Source organism: Pelophylax lessonae (genome assembly GCF_965119305.1).
Source record: "Pelophylax lessonae genome assembly, chromosome: 1".
Lineage (NCBI taxonomy): Eukaryota > Metazoa > Chordata > Amphibia > Anura > Ranidae > Pelophylax > Pelophylax lessonae.
In genome coordinates this window covers 305893763-305918652 of record NC_138768.1, presented here as the reverse complement: position 1 = coordinate 305918652, position 24890 = coordinate 305893763, and the positions used below count along the sequence as shown (strand labels likewise).

The window sequence follows — 24890 nt, the reverse complement described above, 5'->3', positions numbered from 1 at the left end:
CGCGGCCGGATCCGGCTGAAAATTCTACTCGTTGGGAACTTTGCGAGGTGGCCCTTGTGGGGGTGGCTCAGACCACTGCCTCCCATTTGGGCATCCGCCTTCCCATCCGCTGCCCCTGGGTGGTCGGCTCGATTGGGGCTCGCGTCCAAGCGTCTGGGCGCCCACAAAAATGTATGCCGCGCCTTTGCCATGTGGCCGAGTCGGGCGCCTCCAGTGCATTTAGCGGAATCCCCCGCTCTTCCTTTGGGCATCTGCCGGGCTGAGGATCTGTGCACTTGTGGCTGGGCCTCCACAAAAATGTAGGCAGCAGACTGCTAGGCGATTTGATCAGCTTGGCGCCTCCCTTTTTGAAGGGGGTGGCGCTGTGGGGGAGCTTTATTTGGGACTGGCAGCCTTGCCGCCACTGTGTGGGGCACCTGCCCCTTTTAGTGCAGGGCACCCTGCTCTCATGTCTGCATCCTGGCGGGCGGCCCCTTTTAAAGGGGCTATTTCCTATTATGCCCTCTATGGAGGGCTTGGAGGGTGACCCTCTTGTTTTTTGCGGGGTCTAATAGGTGGTTCATTCGTGGGTCTATGGTTTGCGGAATCACAGTGGCGGCCTCCCCTGATTGTTATGTTTTTCAGGGTGAGCTTGGTATATAGCCACCCTACTGGGTCTACGTCCACACACCCTGAGTGCTCAGATAGTGAGGATGATTCCTCTGCTCCTCTAGCCGCGCATGAAAGGCGCTGGTGGATGCACTGTTTGTATCAGTGCATGACACTTTTGAAATTTGGGGTTGAGGCTGATGCTGCCGTTGGAGGCACTGGTCCCTTTTTGGCACCCACAGGTCCTCCAAAGCTGCAAAAGTGTTCCCTTTTCCGCTCGCTGTGACAACATTGCCACAAAACAGTGGGGTTGTCCAAAACGCAGTGGTTCCTAATCGCTTTTTGCTTGTGGTGTCCTTATGAGGATAACTACGTTAAAGATGGATGGTCCCACCTTTAGTGGACTCTTAAATAAAGCTACCTTTCGATAGAAGCGTCCTTCAGGTCACTTCTATCGACCTGAAGGACGCCAACCTGCACATTCTAATATTTGCCGATATTCAGCGCTTCCACCATTTTTGCCGTGGGCGTGGAGCATTATTAGTTTGTGGTGTTGACCTTGGTCTCTCCTCCACTCCTCGGGTCAACATAAGAGTGTTGGGCCCAGTGCTGACATTGTTTGAGTCAGCGGGGGATCGCGGTACTGGGGTACCTGGATGACCGTCTTCTGAGAGTGGAGTCTCCCACTTCTCCAATGGCCAACTGGAGATTGCTCTGCAAACTCTGAGGGAGTTCGGTTGGATTCTGAACCGTCAGGAGTCTGCTTTGGTTCTGTCGACAAAAACTGGGCTATCTGGGTCTCACTCGACCTCAGCCAAAGTGTTTCTTCCTCTGGAAAAACTCCAGACTTGGCAGGAGGAAATTCAGTTTCTGTTGTTCAGCAGATGGTCATCCCTCCGGGCTTGCATGTGGATGCTGGGCCTGGTGGTGTCTACCCTCGAGGCAGTCTGTTTACACAGTTCCACACAAGATCTCTGCTAAAGAGATTCTGATAAAATGGGACATGTTCCACGGTCTCTAGAGGTGGCTTCGTTCTCCGGCACTTTGACAGGGAAAATCCTTTCTTCCCCTGTACTGAATGGTTGTCACTACGGATGCCAGCCTATCCGGGTGGAAAGGCATCCTCTGCACAGACATGCTCTGGGGGTCCGGACTCTGCCAATTAATGTACTGGAACTCTGAGCGATCAGAGTTTGTCTGGCTTATTGGACAATTCATCTTCATGGGTGTACTGTACGAATTCATTCAGACAATGCCATGGCCGTGGTTCATATCAATCACTAAGGGGGGCAGAAGAAGTGTCCTGGTGGCTCGGTAAGTAGCCAGTTTTCTAAGGTGGGCAGACCGATTCGTTCCAGCCTCTCCAACTTCTGCCACGACTGAGTCCTGTGCAGGATCCAGGTAGAAGGGATTCTGGTCATTCTAGTGGCTCCAGACTGGCTTCGCTGGTCTTGGTACACTGATCTGGTACAGCTGGTTGCTGATGCTCCTTGGAGATTTCCTCTCCGAGAAGGATCTGCTGTCCCGGCAAGGACCAATCTTCCATCCTGCTTTACAGTATCTGGCTTTGACGGCTTGGCTGTTGATCGTCAGGTGCTGAAGGATGGAGGTTTGTCTGAGTCAGGGAAAGCCAGGAAATCTACTTCTAGGAAGATCTACCATCGTACGTGGAAGACGTACATTGCGTGGTGTGAGTCTCTCAGAGTTCATCCACGCTCCTTCTCGGTGGATCAGATCTTGACCTTGCTTCAATGGAGGTTGAACAGAAATTGGCCTCGAGTACCATCAAGGACCAGATATTGGTTTTTAGTGGTCTTTTTTGTTTTCTGTGCACACTTTTACAGTTTTCTGTGGATGTGTTGGCATCTGCGGATACTTTTGTGCCGCAAGGTTTTGCAGGCTGCTATTTTAGAGAACCTGGTCCTCTTTGAGGGTGTATTGTTTTTTTCAGGTGAGCTCCAGTTGTTTAAGGTTGAGCTCCTTGTTACCTGGTTGACTATGGTTAGCCTTGGGAATTTTTTTCTGCTGTTTCCCACCCCTCATGTTTGACACTTCTTTGGGGCGTCCAAATGGTTAAGAATCAGGAGCTGTGTCCGTCAATAAAAGAGAAAATGGGATTTTTTGACTTACTGTAAAATCCACTTCTCTGATGTTCATTGATGGACACAGCACCCATCCCCCTGAGGAGTTAGCTTTCTTCTGACACTGTAACAAAACTGATTGCCTATAGCTGAGAGTGGGTGTATACCCCTTGGGACTGCCCATAGGCATAGTCACGCTTTTTCCTGCCTAGAGTCCTACTCCGGTAGGGGGCAGTATAACCCAATAGTTAGGAATTAGGAGCTGTCAGTGGACATCAGAGAAATGGATTTAACGGTAAGTCAAAAATCCAATTTTTTGGATACAGATACACTCTTAGCTTTGGTGGTTATTGTATTTTTTGCAAATATTATATAGATCTATTAGTAAAGTTTTTTTTTTTTTTGTTTTTTTTGTTTTATTTGAAATACTGTTTTTATTTAATTGTTTTTCATGAGTATTGCATTTATGTGCTCAACATCCTTTTTAGAGTATTAGCAATTTTTGCTAGTGCCAGAGCTATACCATTGTGTTAATTGTGCTGTTTTGCAGTTTCATTTTTAAAGCGGTAGTAAGCCCCACTTGGTCATTTTTAGCTACAGGTAAGCCTATATTAAGGCTTGCCTGTAGGTAAAATGATTATCTCCTAAATGTGCACAGCTTAGAAGATATTCACCCTGGATGCAGCCAGTTACGTCACCAGCACATGCATGCCTTGCCGGACCTTTAGAGCTTTGTGCCGGAATGAAGGGCTCCCGCACGCATGCTATGGCCAATCACGTAGTTATAGCATGCAAACCCGGAAGAGAGACCAGGAGAAGAGGTCTGCCCTCTCAGCGGGGGTAGTACAGCACTAGAGAGCTTCTTTCCTAGGTGAGTATTTCATAATGTGCTAGTATGCGATGCATACTAGCACATTATGCCATTGCCTTGCAGATTCTTTTTTTTTTTTTTTTTTACACAGTAGTGGTTTACAGCCACTTTAACAGATTGGTTTCAGGTTGCTTCATTGGGGTTGGTTATAAAGGTAAATAGACTGTTCATTTGTAAAGGAAGTTGCACTTTGCACGAGAATTTGACCCAGAGGTTAGTGAATATGGTGACAGTTTACTTTGCAAAGAAAGCCTAATCAGCTGTTCTTCATCTCATTTACTATGCTTTGGGGAATATTCCCTTGCAAAGTGAACAACCTATTTTTCATTTAGTAAAGCAGCTCTTATTGTATTTATCAATACTGCATACTTTCTGATCCAGGGTTTCTTCATATCACAGTCCCTGGAAGACTTGCATTCTATGTTGTGTATATAATGATGGGTTTAACTTGAGCTCATCACACGGTACAATCTTGGTACAATCGCCTACGAAATAAATTTTTAATTGTAATATGAATATGAACTAATATGAATACCTAACTAATCCTTTTGTTTCCATTCAGGCAGGCGCTTGCACTACATAGTAGTTAATTAAATTAAAGGAGACTGCACAGTCAGATCGTAATGTGTGTAGTGAGCTTTACTTATTAATTACTATGAATAAGAACTGTGCATTAAATAAAATGTGTTTTTTATGTAAAGAATTTAATCAGTTCCACTGTTTAAACACAAGTATAACTGGGCCAGAGCTTGTATTGATTAGTGCAAAAGACAGGGGAAGTAATATGGCCACTGTTACCCACAATGTGTTGTAAGAAGTTATATTACTATTGTAACAAATTACAAATGTGATACACAGTAAAAGCAACAGGAGAGTAAACTCAGTTCAAAATAGAAAAAATGCTGAAATAATGCCTTACAGACCCCTTTCATGTCTGTCGATTTTGGGATCGCGGGCAGAGTTGCTTTGATTCTTGCGGCAATTCCAAATTGCACTGCAATAGTGGCAAAACGCACTATGCGTTTTTGGGTGTCATTCATTTTTAATGGCACCTCAAATGCAGTGTCATTTTGCTATGCATGTTGCTCCATTTATTGGCATGCTATCCCAAATCGCCAGATGTGACTGAGGCCTTAAGGAAACAGAAGGGAATGCTTTTGCTGCTTGCAAAATGAACTCATGCATATCCCTTGCGCATATTTGCAAGTATGCATGAGGGAAGTGTGGCATATGTGCACATTTCCATGTATACACTTAAAATTGACTTTCTGGATTTCTGCATATCTTTTTTTTTTTTTAACCAATCTATACGCATTGCATTTTTACGTGCCTGTGTGTAAAGGCAGATTGAAAACAAAGGGCTGCATTTTGAGCAGTAAAAAAAAGCAAAAAACTGTCAACTGAACATTTTCAGGGTGTGATGTGCAAGAGGCATTTTGGTGGTAAAAAAACATAAGAAAAAGAGCATAAAAGGCAAAGTGTAGTGAATTCTGACTATTGAAAAGCTTAAAGTATTGCATTTAGGCCTGTTTCACATAGGCTTCAGCTTCTATAGGAGCAGTGTGAACGGTAAGCTTTGACAGCACTTGCAGAGCTTTCAGCAAGCTTTGTTGAAGCTTTTAATGTACCATTCCACTCCAGTTTGTAAATGTTGAAAACAGATTCTAATAGAAGTGTGGATTGCCAATTTAAAGGCTAAGTTCACCTTTGCATGAACAAAAAAAATAAATGCACAGGCTGTCATTGCAGAGCTGTAGGTTGCATGAATAAACGGAGTGTCCTGATCGCTGCGCCCACAGTTCATTCAAACTACAAGTACGTCTGCCACAGGAAACTATGAAAGAATGTTGCGGCAGTGTGGGCAGAGCCCCACACAGCTGTGCCACTTTTAAAAAGTGACAGCAGGTGTGGGGAGAGGAACCCTCGCCCACTGTCAGGATGAAGGAGGGGAAGGTGCAGGAGCTGCAATATTGTACTTTTGCATTTCTTGAAGCTTGTTGAAAGCCTGCTACCAATTGCTTAAAGTGACAACCCACACTCCCATTACCCATTAGTATCTGCGTTAAACATTTACAAACTGAAGGTGAATGGTACTTTAAAAGCTTAAACAATGTTTTCTGAAAGCTCTGCAAATGGTTTGTCAAAGCTTACTGTTCATACTGCTCGTGTACAATTTAAAGCCCATGTGAAAAAGGCCTTACAATAAAAATCCTTCCACAGAGGGCATGTCACTAGGATGCTTGCTGAAAACATTGGGAGGGAGACTCGAGCAGGAACATAGCACAGGTTCCCACCTGCACATCACCACTGGAGCCCATGCTCCTCACTCTTTGTCTTCTGCTTTTTCTCCTCCATCACCAGCTTAACCCTTTGCTAACTGTAGAAGCACCGGATTTATTTACTAGGAACATGTCTAAGGAAAACCTATCCCCTTCATCAGTTTGCAAAAAGTACCTCTCTGTAGCTTAAAGCAGAAGTTTAGGTATGGATATTTTGCGTAGTTACATTGATCCAACCTTATTCAAGGTAAATATGCATTTGCCATACCTGGCAGATCCCCATGGAAGATGAAAATCATTGTACGCATGACTACAAGGGGGATCTCCTCTAGCTTTGGGGTCCCTTGGCAAGAGGCTACTCTGCTGCATAGGGAACAAAGGGTCGTTCAGTTGCTTGGCACAGTCAAGTGTACTTTGAATGGCGCCAGTGCCAAGCAAGCAACCCCTTATTTACTAAACAGTGGGCAACCACTCGATATGGGACCTAGAAGCTAGTGGTGTTCACTGTAGCAGTGGTGCCTAGTGATTTCTGTCTTTCCAGGGATCTGCCAGGTATGGGAAATGCATACCTGCATTGTTCCAAGCTGGACCAATGTAACTATGCAAACGATCCAAACCTAAACTTCAGCTTTAAAAGAGAAGTTTGCTTTTTTTTGTTTTATATATTTCTGTTTTCTTAGAAATCATATTTGCCTAGGTGGGTGCAGCCCCGCTGATCGCTCAGTTCTCCAATGCTTCGTAAGCAGAGAGCTGGTGACTGTCATTCAGCTGCTGTCTGCTCTGCCCCTCCTCCCCTCTCTGCTCACTGAAGCACTGGGCTGTGGAGGGGGCAGGAGCAGCTTGATCAGGCTCTCAGCAGCTCACTGAGAGGCCGAGCCAGGTGCAGGTCCTAGAATCTGAGTGGATCCCAACCATATGGTCTAAATCTTTCCCCAGCCTGGACCAGCTTTGTGACGTCAGCAGGCTTCAAGGCTTCAACGTAAAAGAAGAAAAGCAATTCCTCCCAGCGCTCAGAGGTCCTCTACAGAGAGAAATTGCTACACAGGCGACCTGTCTATACATGGCCTAATTCTTGGCGAATGCAGCCCACCACAGATAGGGAAATCCAATTTGAAACTACAAAGACAACAAATGGGGAAGGCTCAAACACCTAGTGCATTACCCAAAACATATTTTATTCAGAGACAATAAAACCAGTAGAATGGATACTCCCAAAACTGCAGTCTAAAACAACATGTAAGCCGGAAGATGCCATATGGTGCAAGGTTCACATGCTCCAACAACCCCCCCCCCCCATTTCCGCGATTTGGGGGCGCACCTCCTTCCTCAGAGCTGAGCTTTTATGTTGATGCAGAGATTGAGGAATCCCACAACTGCTATGTACATACCCAATAGTAGTATTCGACAATTTGATATTATTTTCAGTACCTGATACAACCACAAAGCTTTTGCTATTAAGCACATTATCGAGAAGTATTGGGGTATTCTCCATCGTGACCCCTGTCTCACCAGTACTATTCCAGAATGCCCTAACATAATTTTCCGTAGACCAAAAAACCTTAGGGGCCATCTGACGCCCAGTAGGGTTCAACCTCACAAGACCACGGGTGGAGTTGTTTGTTCACTCAACGGGGTAGTTATAGGTGTGGTGTCGCAAACTGTGGATCATGCCTATACATGTGGTATAGGAAGAGGTCAGTCACTGGCAACAAAGGCAAAACCTACACTATACAGCACTTGATATTTCCTTGCGGTCTACTTCACGGCCTATATTTTGGGTAATGCACTAGGTGACAGAAGACTTCAGCCCGCTGTAGAAAACTGATCACAGGAGTGCAGAACGAATAAGCTTTGGCTGCAATTCTCCTTTAATACTGATACAGGAAACCTTATTGGTGTTGAAACAGTCAATGTCATTGGCTAAATTTAGGTGGTGAAATAAGTAAAACCGTACACAGTTGATAGTAATTGTGTACGAAGTATGGGAATGAGTTCCTGTAAGGGCAATCGCATTATTAGCATCCCATCCCTGTGTATATGTGTTGTTGCAAGACAGGGAATGACCCAACCCACAGCTGATTGTATTAGGAAAAGCATGATTTGATAGTTCATGTAGGAATGAGTTTAGGGGAAGTCTGAGCTCATTTCTTCCAAAGAATAGGGGCAAATCTTTCTTAGACAATAAACCAATTAACACATTTCTTTTCATTATAGAGTGCTAACTGCTACATAAATCCAAGCAGCTAGGCAATAAATGTGACAATTGTTTTCATATTTTTATTTCAACTCAGGATTGATTGGGACGACAAGATTCCTGCCTATTGCTTAAAAGGTTGCACTGATGGGCTCCAAAAGAAATGTAGCATACTACATGTAGGAGATCTGCAAAGAACATATTTTTGATTAGCAAGATTGTGCTACTACAGTGCTAAATTGGGGTTGACTTCTAAAATATTTTTGAAGTATGATAACCATGAAGTATCTTGATAGTGGTGGTGTATGAAACAAAAGATTTTACATAACACTGGTTTATTTAAAAATCTCATTTAGTAGATTTGTGCTTCTTAATATGTTAAGAACAATTTTTTTGTCATTGCCTATTCTTTTTCGTGGGAAGAGCGCATTCATTTTCCTTTTGTCTTACAGTATTTCAGCACCCTGGAAAATAGTCTTGTGAGCCTTTTCGTTCTTCTGACTACTGCCAAGTAAGTACCTTTTAACTTCTTTCTGTTATGATTCCACAGAACCTGCTGCTCACACTGATATTAATACACCTTTTTATGATAGTTTTCCAGATGTCATGATGCCAGCCTATTCACGTAACCGGTGGTCCTGTATCTTTTTTATTGTTTACTTATCAATTGAACTGTATTTCATCATGAATTTGGTGAGTGTGGAGCTTGTTATACCAACTAATTTGAACTGTGTCATTGTTGCATGGCTTGTTTTTTAAAATATTTAAAACTGATAGCAAATTGTTATACTTTACCTTTTTTTTTTAAAGTGGTATTTGAAGTCATTTATTGAAAAACTTCTGACAGGCAGGGTTTTGGAAGACCCTAGTGCTTTATTCTTTAATAAATGCTTCCCCCTGCCTGTCAGTGGTAATGTGATCTGAGCGGCCGCTCATACCACATTTACGGCACCCGGTCTATGCCATCGTAATGAGACTCCTGTGCGCGCGCATGGGGGTGGTGTTATCGCAGTCTGGCCATTCAAGCCGCCAAAGAGACAGAGCTTGTAAGAAAGAGCAGATGAAGATGGAAGCGCTGGGAACAATGACACCACAGCGCTGGAGGACTAAGTTTAACGGGTATGTCTGTCATAATGTGCTAATATACAGTGCATGCTAGAACATCATGGCATAAACCTGCAGGGGGCACTTTGCTTTTGCTTACTGGTATTGAAGGTGTTTTGTAGTTTTTTTATTTGATAACATCAACCATACTTACCACATGTACATATGGGGTTTTTATTTTCTTAGAATAGCCTTGGTAGCACATTGAGGGATTTTATGAGACTCTGCTGTGCCGAAGGCCCTTTATTCTGTTTGATGGTTCTTGTTAAATCCATGGAGCACTTGAAAGTCTACCAGTAATTTTAACCGGGTAGCATTGGATTAATTTTGCTCCATGATGTTAAAAGAAAGTATATGGCTGCCCCAGCAGAAGCATTAGTGTCATTTTTTTTTTCCTGGCACTTCTAAAATGATGCAAAACTCTAAGGATAAGGGTTCAGTATACTACAACAGGAACACGTCAATAAGCATGTTCAGACTGTCTTGAGATTCACTTAAAAGATAAGTTCACTTTTTGCAGGTAAAAAATTGTGCATTTATTTATTTCATTTTTTTGGAGCCTGTAACGCATTACACCAATGATCAGCAGATTGCTGGTGCCATACAGGTCTCAAGCAGATCTGCCAGTTTATCTGCTTGCTGTACATCCTGTATGGGCAAGCAGATACAATCTGACAGGAAGCATGAATAAACGATCATGGTGCTCCACAGCGCTGTGGTAGTTCATTGAAAACTACAAGCCTGCAGCCGCAAAGGTACTACCTTGTAGTTTTCCATACACAGAGCCCTGTCAATGCCCTGTATGTGTGTGTGTGTGTATGTATGTATATATATATATATATATATATATATATATATATATAAACGTCATCTGTGACATGAGGGGGGTGGGGCCTCCCGATGATGTCATCGGGGGCCACGCCCACAATGGCTATATAACAAGCTCCGGAGACCGGCATAATCACCGGAGACATCGTCGGAGGAGGACCGGAGGAAGAAGAAGAGAAGAGCTGAGGGCAAAAGAGCAGAAGAGCGGACAGCAAAAGAGCAGAAGACCAGGAGAGGGAGAAGACCAGAGCGTTGAAGACCGGATGAAGATTTTTAATAAACTTTCCAAAACGTCTCCTGTCGTTATTTACATACACTGCCTTTTATGGGGTGAATGGGTAGGGGTACAGTGTACCCCATACCCATTCACATAGGGAGGGGGTCTGGGATCTGGGGGGCCCCCTTGTTAAAGGGGGCTTCCAGATTCCGGTGAGCCCCCTGCCCGCAGACCCCCACAACCAGTGGTCCTCAACTCCGGTCCTCAGGGCCCACTAACAGGCCAGATTTTAAGTATTACCTTGGGGAGATGCAGATTAGAGTACTGCAATCACTGAGCAGCAAATTATATCACCTGGGATGTATTTCAGTTATCTTGCAAATCTGGCCTGTTAGTGGGCCCTGTAGGCCAGGGTTGAGGACCACTGCCCACAACCACCGGCCAGGGTTGTGGGGATGAGGCCCTTGTCCTCATCAACATGGGGGCAAGGTGCTTTGGGGTGGGGGGTGCAGAGCTCCACCTGCCCCAAAGCACCAACACCCCCCCCCATGTTGAGGGCCTGTGGCCTGGTATGGTCCAGGGGGTGTGGGGCCGCTCGCTCGTCCCCTCCCCCTTCCTGCCCTACCGGGCTGCGGGCTCAGATAAGGGTCTGGTATGGATTTTGGGGGGGGCCCCACGCCGTTTTTTCGGCGTGGGGCTACCTTCAAATTCCAATCCAGACCTGAAGGGCTTGGTTTGGAACCTGGGGGGGGGACCCCCACGCAGTTTTTTTCCCATTTTTGGCAATGAGTTCCCCCTCAAGATTCTCACAGCGCAAGTCACGCCGCAAGTCGGATCATCCATAGGGAACCATTGATTTTGAATGGAGGCACAAAAAACGCTGCTAAAAGCAACGTGGCCAAACGTGCAATAACGCAAATGGAAAAAGCTACTGAAAGCACGTTTAACAGCTGCTTTTTCTCAGCGTCAGAACTAGCTTTGCAGCACTTTTTTTTCTAACGTCCCGTGTACATGGAGCCTTAACATTGAAATCCCTCTGATGCTTTGTAAGCTCTCTGCGGACCATGGCTTTTGCTGTAGGATGCGACTAAGAAAATGTTGGAAAAGACCTACTAGAACAGCTGAACTTTATTTAGGGTTAATCAGAGGCACTTTAAATGATGGCAGGTGTGTACCGACTACTATTTAACATGAGTTTGAATGTGATTGCTTAATTCACTTATGCAACCACATTATTTTAGTTTATTTTTATTTTTACTTCCGCTCCTAAAAGATTTGTTTGTTTTTCAATTGAGTTGTACAGTTTATAGGTCACATTAAGGCTCCGTTCACATGTGGGCGTTTTTGGGCGTTTTTGGAGCGTTTTTCTGCTCACTAATCAGCTCTCAAAACGCCCAACAAGACAAATCCCATTCATTGCAATGACCCCTGTTCACATCTGAGCGTTTTGACGCCCTAAGGAAAACGCCCAACGCTCAAAAAAGTACTTGAGCTTCTTTTTTGGGCAGATCACAGGCGTCTTGTCCCATAGACCTCAATGTAAAGTGATATTTGGCGTTTCACAGGCGTTTTACAAGCGTTTAGTTGCTCCTGATCAGCTCAAACAGCACAACTCTCCACCCAGCTCTCCACCCAGATCTCCACCCAGGTCTCCACCCCCTTGGCATGCCTCTGCTGTGAGCACATTTTCCTGAAACATGGAGAACAGCAGTTAGGCAGTTTAGGTGACCAGACCCTGCCATACCAAGGTGACCGTAGCCTGCTGCCATACCAGGGTGACCGTAATGTAGTTTAGGTGAACTGACTCTGCTATGCCAGGCTGACCAAACTCTTCCATGCCAAGGTGACCGTAACGAAGTTTAGGTGAACTGACTCTACTATGCCAGGCTGACCAAACTCTTCCATGCCAAGGTGACCGTAACGAAGTTTAGGTGAACTGACTCTACTATGCCAGGCTGACCAAACTCTTCCATGCCAAGGTGACCGTAACGAAGTTTAGGTGAACTGACTCTGCTATGCCAGGCTGACCAAACTCTTCCATGCCAAGGTGACCGTAATGTAGTTTAGGGTAAATTGACTCTGCTATGCCAAGGTGACCGTAATGTAGATATATATATATGGAATCAAAAAACACAATTTTGAAGCCCTAAAACCCAATAAATGCCCCTAAAAAGTGCCTAGGGTTCTGGATCATGCCCCAGGGACTATGAATCAGGCAAAAAAAAGTTCTTAAAAATTGCCGTTTTTGATAGAGAGCCAATTATTGAAAAAAAAAAATAAAAAAAAAAGATTTCTTTGGATTTAGTTTTAATTTTAGTGTCTGGTGGGTCTAAAAAGTGTACCTGTGAAGTTTCAGCTCTGTAGCATGTCCAGAACCATAAAAAAAAAAAGATCATGCAGAAGAGGAGGTCCCTGGGAGGTCCAATGCAGAGGAGGAGGTCCCTGGGAGGTTCCTTTGCAAATGTTGTAAGAAAAACACTCTGCTTTTCCATTGGTCACTAAAAACGCCCAAAAAAACACCTGTAAAACGCTTGCAAACGCTTGCAAAAACGCCTATAAAAACGCCTGTAAAACGCCTGAAAAACAATAAACAAACGCCTGAAAAACGCCAACGCCTACATGTGAACGGAGCCTTAGGCCTCATGCACACTGCTACTTGTAAACGGACGTTTAGGAGCAGTTGGGCGTTTTTTTCAGAAGCCCCTGAACCCTCCTCTGTTATCTTATCTGTCCATGTACAGTCGTTTACAGTCATTTAGAGGCAGTTGAGTTCAGTGTCGTTTTTTGGAAAGCAATTATTTGCGTTCAGGATGTTTAGAACGTGTGTTTACCGACGTTTCAAACGCAAAACGTGACCGAACACGGTCACCCGCATTTATCGCTTGCGTTTTTACTGTTTAAAGGAGAATGATTTTTTGACCTCTAAAAACGGATCTGAGCTCAAACGCCCGCTATATGCCGCTAAACGCGGCCGCAAACGCGACACAACGGACATTTTAAACGTCCTTTACTTGCAATAGATTTTTATTGAGATTTATACAATACAACAGAGATAGTCGTGCATAGACATTGTTCCAAGCAGTGAGATTCAGCAACTTCAACAGGTACAATGAGCAGTAAACCGTAACAATCAAAAGTGTAACAGAGAAACATGGGTTCATCATATGGAGATTAGGACATAACGGTAGCCAACCCACAAGGGCGAAATATGTGTCAAGGAAGAGCAGGGCTGGTAGACAAGCGCTGCCACGTTAGCCACGGTTGCCACAAGGAGAGGGATTTTTGGTAGTTTCCTCTACTGGAGGCAAACATCAACTCATATGAGCTGTGCGTGTGTTCCCCCACTAAGTTGCCTGGTAACCGCTTAATACTTAAACAGACGGAATAGACGTGGTCAACGCTTCTCCAGATGACGTCAGTGTGACGAAACGCGTCGAGAACGTGACCACATCACTTCCGTCTGAACGATCCCGAGGCTAGGAACGCACGCTGATCCCAGGCGAGCACCGCGAACGAGGTAGTTGCGGACCCTATGCCATACGGATGCGCTGCATGTTGATTTTATGTGAGTACATGTCTTTTTTGGAATCTAAATAAAAGTTTTAAAGGCAATCCTGCACTATCGGAGGCTTCTGTTTTCCCCTTTTTCATATACCCGGGAATTGTACTGGAGCTCTCTCCCTGATGCTTTAACCCCTATGTGTACCGGAGCAAGGAGTGGATACGAGTGGTAATAGGAAGGATAGGACGGAACCAGATTGCCGGTGTATGGGAGCGATCCCTGTTATCGACCCGCCATTTACCCCTGTAGGGGTACGGACATCCGGTAAGCACAGGACCCCAGGAGAGGGGGAGCACCCTATCTTCCAATCACTCACTGCACTCCCGGCTTCATAGAAAAAAAGAGCACCTTACTCCATCCTTATATGGACTATAGAACTTTATGATTTCTGTACCAACTCTGATTGCACTATTTTTGGACAATTTTAAAATACACAGAACCTGCTTTTTGAGCCTTTGAATTTATATGGTTCTCACTTTCATAATTTTATATAGTTATTTACACGGCTGCACTTATTTATTTACTAGTGTTTATATTGTCACCAGTGTGGGATGCACATAGTTCACCCACTTATTTATTTTCATTGCTTATGAGTATGCAGTTGCACTTTATTGAATAGATGGTTATGACTATTCGGAATGCACCTTATTTAGTTTGATTAGTGCACTATATTTATTTTTTAGCACCTTTGCACACTAACTCTCTATATCACCATAATTTATTAATACTATCTTTATATGCTTTTATATTTTTATACCTACATTTACATATATTTGCATATTTATGTTGAGTCTCAATAAGCCTTTTAGGTATTGAACACATTTATTTATTTATTGATTTGGTATCAGCACATAGTGTTAATTTTACACACATATTACACACCCATTGTGTTTTTATATCCTATTACTTATATAGTTCTCATTCCCACATACATTCTATGTGCACTTGCATGTGTTGAACTTGGTCTTGAACTATAGGAGCCTAACCCAGATTTCCCATTAACCTAACTTCCTGGCAGCGCCAACCACTCCCCTTTTTGACATTTACCATGTCAAGGACATCTTGCAGTTTGGGGGGATGTAAACTTTTCCAGTGTCTTGTGATATTCAGCCTGGCTGCCAAGAGTATATGGGTAATGATGTGCCTAGATTCAGGAGGGTATGTCTCAATCGTGAGGTTCAGTAAGGCCAGGGCCGGAGAAGGCACCACGGTAAAGTTAGCGATTTCCCCTAGTTTGGCAAATACGTCCGACCAGTAGCTGCGTAGAAATGGGCAATCCCAAAGGATATGGTATATGTCACCTATGTGTCCGCATTGTCTCCAGCAAAGTGGAGGAGAGGATTTGTAGAATGTAGCTAGCTTGGAGGGCATGAGATGCCAACGGAGGGTAATCTTAATCGTTTGTTCCCAAAGTGCTGAGCATTTGGTGTGTTTGTAGGCATGACGGAGTGCCGCCTGCCATTGGCCCGGTGTGTACAAGCTTTGGATGTCCGCCTCCCATTGGAGGAGAGGGCGAGATTTGGAGAGTGTGGACTTGTCCTGCAGGAGCGAGTATATCAGTGAAGTGCCCCTGGAGGAGGTGGCAGGGGAGTTCAAGAAATTCCAGAGGCGGGATGGAAGGCCATAGAGTGGAGAGGAAAGAGTAGAAAGAAGATGTTTAATCCTGAGATATGTAAAGAGTGTTAAACGTCCTTTACATAGCTGTAAAATTCCAGCGTTCAAAGGACTTTTGAAATGTACATGTAGCCTAAAGATGTAAAAAGTTCTGAAATTATTTATCTTTGTCTCATTTTTTTAAATCAGACAACTAACATGTTAACAGGGGTGTGTTTTTTTGTATAAAATGAAAGATGGTGTTACACTGAGTAAATAGATACCTAACATGTCATGCTTTAAAATTGTGCGCTCTTGGAATGGCGCCAAACTACGGTAATCAAAACCTCCATAGGTAGTTTAGAGTTACAAAGTAGGTCTAGTGCTAGACCTCTCGCTCAGACGTTTGCAGCAATAACTCACGTGTGGTGCAAACACCGCTTTCTCTTACGTCCTCCGACAGTCGCCGCCTCTTCATATTCGTCACAATGGGGTATTAGACTTTGCTCCGAAGGAGTAGCTAGGCAACAGAATATGTTAACATTAAAGCTTTTAACATATCCCACCCACAGGGGGTGGTCCCCTCAGTCAATACCCTCCTACTTCCTGCAACCATATCTCAGTTTCAATGTCTAGCTTGTCAGGGGTAGCTGGATCTCTCTATGCTGGGGCTTTTTGCCTCAGCCTTTCTCTTCTTTTTTGATTTTTTGTTTGAGTTTTTTCTCTCTCTTTACTTAGCTGTTCTTTTTGTCAGCGTTAGTTAGGTCTTCTGATGAAGAGGATTCGTGTGGGCTGGGTCTCGGGCTGATCCCCCTGGTCGCAGGTCGTGGGTCAGTGGCTTCCCAGCCTGCCGTCGAGCGTTCAGCCAGGTAACGCTCCTGGCAAAATGAACGACCCATCCCTGTTCGGTGCAGGGATGATTGGTGAGGTGGCTACCTCACTGGACGCTGTGCGGTTTCTTAACCCCAATTTTGATCGTCCTGGATGCGACTCTCCCTGCCTCATGTGCAGCGGCTTGTTCGCCTGTGAGGGTTCCCCACGCCATTAAGAGGTAAGTGTATCTATGTGGGGACCTGTCTGTCGGGGGGGGGGTGTCAGTCTGGGACTGTGTAACCTGCCTCTGTTCACACTGTTTGTCTCCCTATCGCTCTGGCTGCATGCTGTGGGCTGCAGGGGGGGGGGGGCTGTGTGACACTGTCTGTGTCAGCCTGTGTACAGTGTGAAGGGCTGTGTGCTGTGGGGCATGTTTTTGTCATGTTTGGGGCACGAAAAAGCGATCGCTGCGGCGATCCGCCATGTTTTTTTACATGGGTGGTGTTATATGCATCACAGTAGTGGGGGAGCGGCGGTTTCGGCGCCAAACGGCGCCATTTTGCCTACGCTCGCTCCAGCCGCATGTTTTCACTGCGGGCGGCCATTTTCTTGTAGCCTTCCATAGGTTTTAATAGAGCGCCCTGATTGCATCACTTCCTCTTTCCTGGGTGCACCGATCGAGGCGGCAGCAGCAGCAGGGGTCTCCTCAGGTTTTATCCTTCTGTTCCTTCCTATATCCATTGCCTGTGTTCAGTTTTATCCCTGTGGGGGTCTCATTGTGCTTGTGTGTGTGTGCGGTGGGCTGCGCTCGCCGCGCTTGTTAAAGGGGCAGTTAACCCTTTATTCTCCGGGATATTTTTTTGGGGCAAATGGATTCTCAGGAGGGCAAATTTCCTGCCACCTTGGTGGGAAGCCAGGGGGACTGCTGTTTCCCCCCCAGGGGGGGATTTAGCCGAAGTGGTGGCTAACCTTGCTGCTCAGGTGCAGATGCTGGTGGCTGCTCAATCCACTAAAAGACCCACAGTTTCTATTTCCTCTGATTCTGAGGGTGAAGGTGATGGGGCTGCTATGGCTGGGGTCTCCTTATCAGGGTCCCGTTCCTCCCTGGATCTCGTGGGGTCCGAGGTGGAGGCTGAGGTTGAAGGGGTTGATAATTCTCCCCCTGGCTCGCCTGAAGAGCTTGCGATCATGGATGAATTGGTTGCTTCTATAAAACAAACGCTGCGTTTGCAGGATGAGCTGTGTCCTCCCGCTGCCTTGTCGGCTTATGGGACGCAGAAAAGACGCAAGACATCGCAGGTCTTTCCCTGCACTGATGATTTTCAGCGTGCTGTTAAGGAACAATGGCGCACTTTACGCAAACCTTTTGCTGTGCCAAGTAGGTTCAGGCTGCGTTATCCTTTCACGCCTGCCACTGATGAATGGTGGTGTGTGCCACCCCCGGTGGATCACGCCATTGCGGTTTTGAACAAATCCACTGCGATTCCTGCAGAGGATACCCCGGTGTTCCGAGATGCCACGGATAGGAGAATGGAGTCTCTTGCCCGTCATACTTATTCTGTTACGGGTTCGATGCTTAAAGCTCTGTTTGCCTCTCTTATGGCAGCCCAGGCTGTCGCAAGTTGTACGCAGGTGCTTAGGCGCGTCCTAGTGGCTAATTCGGCCTCGCCGGCGACACTGGATATGGTGGATCAAATCCATCAGGGTGTCATGTACCTGTGTGATGCGGACTTGGACTTAGTGCCGTTGGCTGCACGTGTACAAAGCATGGCGGTGTTGTCTCGCCGCCTGGTTTGGTTGAAGTGTTGGTCGGTGGACCAATCTTCGCGCAAGACCTTAGCCAATCTGCCTTATGATGGATCTCGCCTTTTTGGGGAGTCCTTGGATACGTTGATTAAGGGGATCACGGGCGGTAAGAGCACGCTCTTGCCCCACTTCCCCAAGGCTAAGGGGGCTCCTGGTAAGAAGCATACTAATTTTCGGCCTCCTCAGGGGTCCTTTCGTGCCTTTCGGTCGCACTACAAGGGCAAACCGTTCAAGGGTCAAGGCTCCCAAAAGAAGCCGTGGTCTGGTAAACAGAAGTCCGGTCAATCCGGACCCTCTACCCATAACAGTGCGGCCTGAAGGGGCGCCCTCACCCAGTTCTGGGGTGGGGGGACGCTTGCTCTTTTTTCTTCAACCCTGGCTGGCCCGCGTGCGGGACCGGTGGGTTCAGGAAATCGTTCGATCTGGCTACAAGATCGAGTTTCTCTCTCGGCCGGAGAGCAGATTCTTTCCCTCAAATCTTCAGCTGTCTCCGGAGCGTTTGCGGGACCTGCACCTAGCGGTGCGGGACCTGAGGGCTCAGGGAGTGGTGGTTCTGGTGCCTCATCGGGACAGATTTCGGGGGTTTTATTCCAATCTGTTCACTGTGCCCAGAAAGAAGGGCAAGGTTCGTCCAATTCTGGACTTAAAGGCTTTGAACCGCTTTGTGCGGGTTCGCAAGTTCCGCATGGAATCCCTGCGGTCGGTGGTGGCTGCCCTGGTTCCGGGGGAATTCATGGCCTCCATCGATCTGAAGGATGCGTACCTTCACATCCCGATTTTCGAGGGTCACCAGAGGTTCCTTCGATTCGCCATTGCGGAGGATCATTACCAATTCGTGGCGTTGCCTTTTGGTCTCGCCTCGGCTCCTTGGGTTTTCACCAAGGTGCTTACTCCCGTTCTGGCTTTGTTGAGAGCTCAGGGCATCTCTGTCCTGGGGTATCTGGACGACATTCTGGTTCGGTCTGCATCCAGCCAGGGTCTGGAAAAGGACCTGTCCGTCACGATGCAAACTCTACAGGAGTTTGGTTGGACGATAAATTTTCCAAAGTCGACGCTGAGTCCGTCGGTTCGTCTTCCCTACCTGGGAATGATCCTGGACTCGATCCAGGCGAAGGTCTTCCTGCCGGAAAACAAGCTCAGGGCTCTTCAGGAGGAAGTCAGGTCCCTCAGGGACAGTCCGTGCTCGTCCCTCCGGACGTGCATGAGATGTCTGGGATTGATGGTCTCGGCTTTCGAGGCGATTCCCTTCGCCCAGTTTCACACGCGGGGTCTCCAGGCGGAGATCCTGTCCAAGTGGGAGGGGGCGACCCCAATCTCTGGATCTTCTAATTTCGTTGAGCTTTCGCACCAGAAGGGATCTTCTGTGGTGGCTCCGGTCCCCGATGATATCGGGGGGCAAGTCCTTTAGTCCTATCTCATGGACGGTGATCACCACGGATGCCAGCCTGTCGGGCTGGGGTGGTGTTCTGGGCGTTCTGTCCGCCCAGGGAACTTGGTCGGAGGGGGAGTCCTCCCTTCCGATCAACATTCTGGAATTGCGTGCAATAAATCTCTGCCTTCGTCGCTGGACGGACCGACTGCAGGGCTGTCCGGTTCGGGTGCAGACGGACAATGCCACGGCGGTGGCTTACATCAACCACCAAGGGGGCACCAGGAGTGCCCGAGCGGCTCGGGAAGTGGCCGACATTCTGTCTTGGGCCGAGACTCATGTCCCGGCGATAACGGCAGTTCACATTCCGGGGGTGGAGAACTGGCAGGCGGACTATCTGAGTCGCCAGACCGAGGATCAGGGGGAATGGTCTCTCCACCCGGCTGTCTTCCAGATGTTGTGCGCGAAGTGGGGTCTTCCAGATGTGGACCTGTTCGCGTCTCGTCTGAACAACAAGGTGAGAAGGTTCGTGGCAAGGACGCGCGACCCTCGGGCAGACGCATCAGACGAGTTGGTAGCTCCGTGGCATCAGTACAGACTGATGTATGCATTTCCAGCGATTCAATTGCTGTCTAGGTTCCTCCGCAGGTTGCACTCGGAACGCAGCACGGTGATTCTTGTGGCACCGGACTGGCCTCGCCGGTCCTGGTACGCAGACCTCGTGAATCTGGCGGTCGACGCCCCATGGCGTCTACCTCTTCGAGACGATCTCCTGTCTCAGGGCCCGATATTCCATCCTGCTTTACAGTCGCTGGCTTTGACGGCCTGGCTGTTGAGACCGAGGTCCTGAAGGATAGGGGTCTCTCCCCTGAGGTCGTTCACACTTCAATGCGAGGAAACCTTCCTCAGGGAAGGTCTATTACCGTACTTGGAAGGCCTATTTTGCCTGGTGTGAGTCCAGGGGGTTTTCACCTCGCACGTACTCGGTTTCTCGAGTGTTGTCCTTCCTTCAAACGGGTGTCGACCAGCGTTTGGCGCTGGCTACGGTCAAGGGTCAGGTGTCTGCGCTGGCCGTTCTTTTTCAACGTCCTGTGGCTTCTAACTCCTTAGTTGCCACTTTTGTTCAAGGAGTGCGGCATCTGGTCCCTCCTAGGAGGGAACCTCTGCCTCTTTGGGACTTGAATCTGGTTCTATCTGTGTTACAACGTGCTCCTTTTGAACAGATCAGGGAGATCTCGTTGTCTATGTTGTCCAAATAGGTCGCCTTTTTGGTGGCGATCACTTTGGCTCGCAGAGTGTCGGAGCTGGCGGCTTTGTCCTGCAAGTCTCCGTATCTGGTCATTCACTTGGATAAGGTGGTCTTGCGACCTAATCCTTCTTTTCTTCCGAAGCGAGTTTCGGAATTCCATCTCAATGAGGATATTGTCTTACCTTCGCTGTGCGCAAAGCCTAAACATCCGAAGGAGGTGAGGTTGCACTCTTTGGATGTTGTTCGGGCGATAAGGGTTTACCTTAAATCGACTGAGTCTTTTCGCAAGACGGATTCTTTGTTTGTCCTTCCGGAGGGTCCTCGGAAGGGTATGGCGGCGTCGGCTTCTACCATCGCCAAATGGATCAGACAGACCATTGAACAGGCATATGCTTTGCAGGGAAAAGTTCCTCCTGTGCCTGTGAAGGCGCACTCTACTAGATGTCTGAGTACGTCTTGGGCCTGTAGTCATGGGGCTTCTGTGGCCCAGGTGTGTAAGGCGGCGACCTGGTCGACCGTACACACTTTCACAAAATTCTACAGAGTAGATGTTCAGGCATCGGCAGATGCTTCCTTTGGCCGCAAGGTTCTTAGTGCGGCAGTTCCTTAGGGTCCTTTGTTTTGGACCCCTGGCTGTTTGGGATACGTTTTTATCCCTGGGTTATTTGTTTTTCCTGGGTTGTTGCTCCTGTTGAGCAAGTTTTTTTCATGTTGCCCAGCTGGTGTCCTTCCTTTGGTAAGGTTCCTTTCTTTGATGTGGAGACTGCGTTGCCTTACGGCGCGGCTGCATTTCCCACCCCTCATGTTTGCACTGCTTTGGGACGTCCCCATTGTGACGAATATGAAGAGGCGCCGACTGTCGGAGGACGTAAGAGAAAACGGAATTTTTGTAAAATCTTACCTGTAAAATTCCTTTCTCTGAGTCCTCCGACAGTCGCCGCCCCCGCCCCTCTTTTGGGGTTTGGTTGTATACTCTACTGCTATTCCACTGAAACTGAGATATGGTTGCAGGAAGTAGGAGGGTATTGACTGAGGGGACCACCCCCTGTGGGTGGGATATGTTAAAAGCTTTAATGTTAACATATTCTGTTGCCTAGCTACTCCTTCGGAGCAAAGTCTAATACCCCATTGTGACGAATATGAAGAGGCGGCGACTGTCGGAGGACGTAAGAGAAAGGAATTTTACAGGTAAGATTTTACAAAAATTCCGTTTTTTTTTTTTATATATTTTTTAAATTTTTATACAGTTCCTTCAAAAAAAAAATTTTTGATCACTTTTATTGCTATTGCAAGGAATGTAAACATCCCTTGCGATAACAATACAGCTTGACAACGCCTCTTTCTGGAGAGAGCTGGGGTCTAAAAAAAACCCGATATCTCTCCTCTACCCTTAAAAGCAAAATATTAAAAACATTTTTTTATCTTTTTGCATTAAGAAAAAAAAAAAAGTTTAAATGGCCCGAGAACCAGAAGTGACATTGATCCAGTCCTCCAAGGGCATAGAGATGAGCGATGGCCATCTAGCTATGCATTTTATAGCCGACACTGGATAGCTCCCGGGCTCAGCGATTGGTAACCTTAGCCCAGGAACGAGCAGGAGCACCTCTTCAGCTGCTTATAAAAGTGATCTAGCGGTAAATCCGCCACTGGGATCACTTTTATCGGAAAGCCGGCCGCTTAAGGGAAAAAAAAAAAGATACTAGTGTTATGGCATCTAGCTGCAGCTATAACCCCAGTATTTAACGTCATAAACATAATATTTACAGTAAGGCGGTCGGTAAGTGGTTAAATTGTGACCGTTAGCAGGGAGGGAGACGAACCCTGCCCCTGCTACCCATCCCAGCGGGAATCAGGGAGGTGCGGGGGTCGATCCGTTCATGACATATTACATGTTACACCCTGATTATGGGTGTAACATGTTCCGAAAAGGTGAACTTATACTTTAAGGCTCCATTCACACTTGTGCAACTTGTCATACGACTTTAGACCCCAAGGTTGCATGACAAGTCGCACCCCATGTTTCCCTATGATAACCATTCATATCTGTGTGACTTCAAGTTCCTGAACTACTTTGGTCCGACTTTCATGCGACTTGAGGTCCATGGACCTCAATGTAAACCCTCAAAAGCTGCATGAAAGTTGAATCTGCATGATATAGATGCGATTCGGGTGTGACTTGTGTGCAACTTGTGAAAAGAAGGTCAGGAAGGGGGGATGAACAGGGACAACGATCGAGCCCTCCTGAACCATACCAAACCACATACCCTCAACATTGATGGGGACAAGGGTCTCTTTCCTAGAACCCTGGGTGGTGGTTGTGGGGAGTCTGCGGGCGGGAGGCCTATTGGAATCTCGAAGCCCCATTTAACAAGGGGGCCCTTAGATCCCTCCCCCCACCATGGAAATTAACCACTCCCCGCCCTCCCTATAGGCAAATGACGGCGGGAAGGTGGTTACATTATCCTGACCAGACGTCATATGGCGGCGGCAGGATAATGCTTTCTGCGCGCCCCCGTGGGGGCACGCAGAGCGGCGGTCGGTGATGCGGCGTGTCACTCTGACACACCGCATCTCTGATCTCGGTAAAGAGCCTACTGACATAGGCTCTTTACCATGTGACCAGCTGTGTCCAATCACAGCTGGTCACATAGTAAATAGGAAGTACCGTTGATCGGCTTTCCTCAGTTCGTGCCTGACAGGGGGGGGGGGGTCTGCACTGGTAATCAGAGCATTGATTACCAGTGCAGACCCTTGGGGGGGGGGGGATGCCACTAGAACCACCAGGGATTCCCACCCATGACCCAGGGATGCCCACCATGGCCACCAGGGATGGCAATCAGGGCTCAGGGAGCCCGCCAGTGCCCTCTCCATCAGTGCTGCCCCCCAGCACCCATCATTGTCATCTATCAGTGCAGCCTATCAGTGCCGCCTATCAGTGCCCACCAATGCTGCATATCAGTGCTACCTATCAGTGCCCATCAGTGCTGCATATCAGTGCTGCCTATCAGTGCCGCATATTAGTGCCTCCTCATCAGTGTCTGTCAGTGTGACCTCATCAGTGCAGGAAAAAACTTATCTATTTACAAAATTTTCTAACATAAACAAAAAAACTTTTTTTTTTTTTTCAAACTTTTCGGTCTTTTTTTATTTGTTTAGCAAAAAAGAAAAAACCTTGCGGTGATCAAATACCACCAAAAGAAAGCTCTATTTGTGGAAAAAAATGAGATAAATTTGGTTTAGGTACAGTGTTGCATGACCACACAATTGTCATTCAAAATGCAACAGCGCTAAAAGCTATAAATTGGCCTGGGCGGGAAAGGGGAAAAGTGCCTGGTATTGAAGTGGTAAAAAAAAAAAAAATATTCCCTGCTGTAGATTCATCGTCAATCATGCTGCCCGCTGACCCAAAAAAACCCCCAAAACCTCCAGCCCCGACCAAGGCTCCCTCTGTCTGCCCGCTCCGCTGTGTGACAGCTCTTAAAAAACTAAGGGGCATAGCCTGCTTTGGATTAATGGTTGGTAAGGATGCTGCGGCTAGCTTCCCAGCCCACTCCTTAACAACCAGCTATTCTTCAGACAGAATTTGAATCGGTAGTTACATTTTCTACTGATGCAAATTCAAATTGTTCTAAAAATTTGGAATTCGTTAGAAAATAAAGAAACAAAACTAAACAATATTTCTATTCTGCACATGTCTAGGAACTTTGTAGAGCACAAAAAAAACATCACATTGGTCAAAGCCAAAGTCGTAACAAAGTCGCATCAAAATTCATGATTTTAAGTCGCACGAGTGTGAATGGACTCCTAAATGTTTTCTTTTGTTAAACAGGTGTTTTTGCTTCAGGTATTGAGACTTTCTTTTGTCTCAGTGCAAGATCTAGTGTATACCCAACTGTGTCATAATGTCTTGCAGTGACTTTCTTTTAACACTGTAAAATGGGTACTACTAAACCATGTGGTATTGCATTTGGGTTAATTGCTTTTTTATTAATTAAGAAGTTTTAAGGTAACATTGTTTGGTTCACATTCTAATTTTTTTATTCCTCAGCTTTTGGCGGTTGTGTTTGATACATTCAATGACATAGAGAAAAAAAAGTTCAAGTCTCTGCTTTTGCACAAGCGCACTGCCACTCAGCACAGCTACCAGCTACTGGTTAACCCGCAGGTATTTATGAATATAAAATAAGTTAAAAGATTTATTAAAAAGAATGTGTGACACTGAAAGCCTAAGTGCAGCCCAGCTCCGTGATTCAAAGAAGTGGGTACTGCAGCTTCTATGAATGCAGAGCAAGAGCAATCTATGAATGTAGAACAAGGAGATTGTTAGGTCTGCCAT

At 46.5% G+C, this 24890-nt stretch overlaps 1 protein-coding gene across 1 annotated transcript in view; it reads left to right on the top strand.

Annotated features, from left to right (window-relative positions):
- The window catches only part of TPCN1 (two pore segment channel 1), a 373488-nt gene that overhangs the window by 159108 nt on the left and 189490 nt on the right, over window positions 1–24890 (top strand). The window contains exons 8-10 of the mRNA XM_082257616.1: window positions 8466–8524; window positions 8607–8706; window positions 24603–24719. Coding sequence (XP_082113742.1) covers window positions 8466–8524; window positions 8607–8706; window positions 24603–24719 — 276 coding nt within the window. The remainder of the gene's footprint in view (window positions 1–8465; window positions 8525–8606; window positions 8707–24602; window positions 24720–24890) is intronic.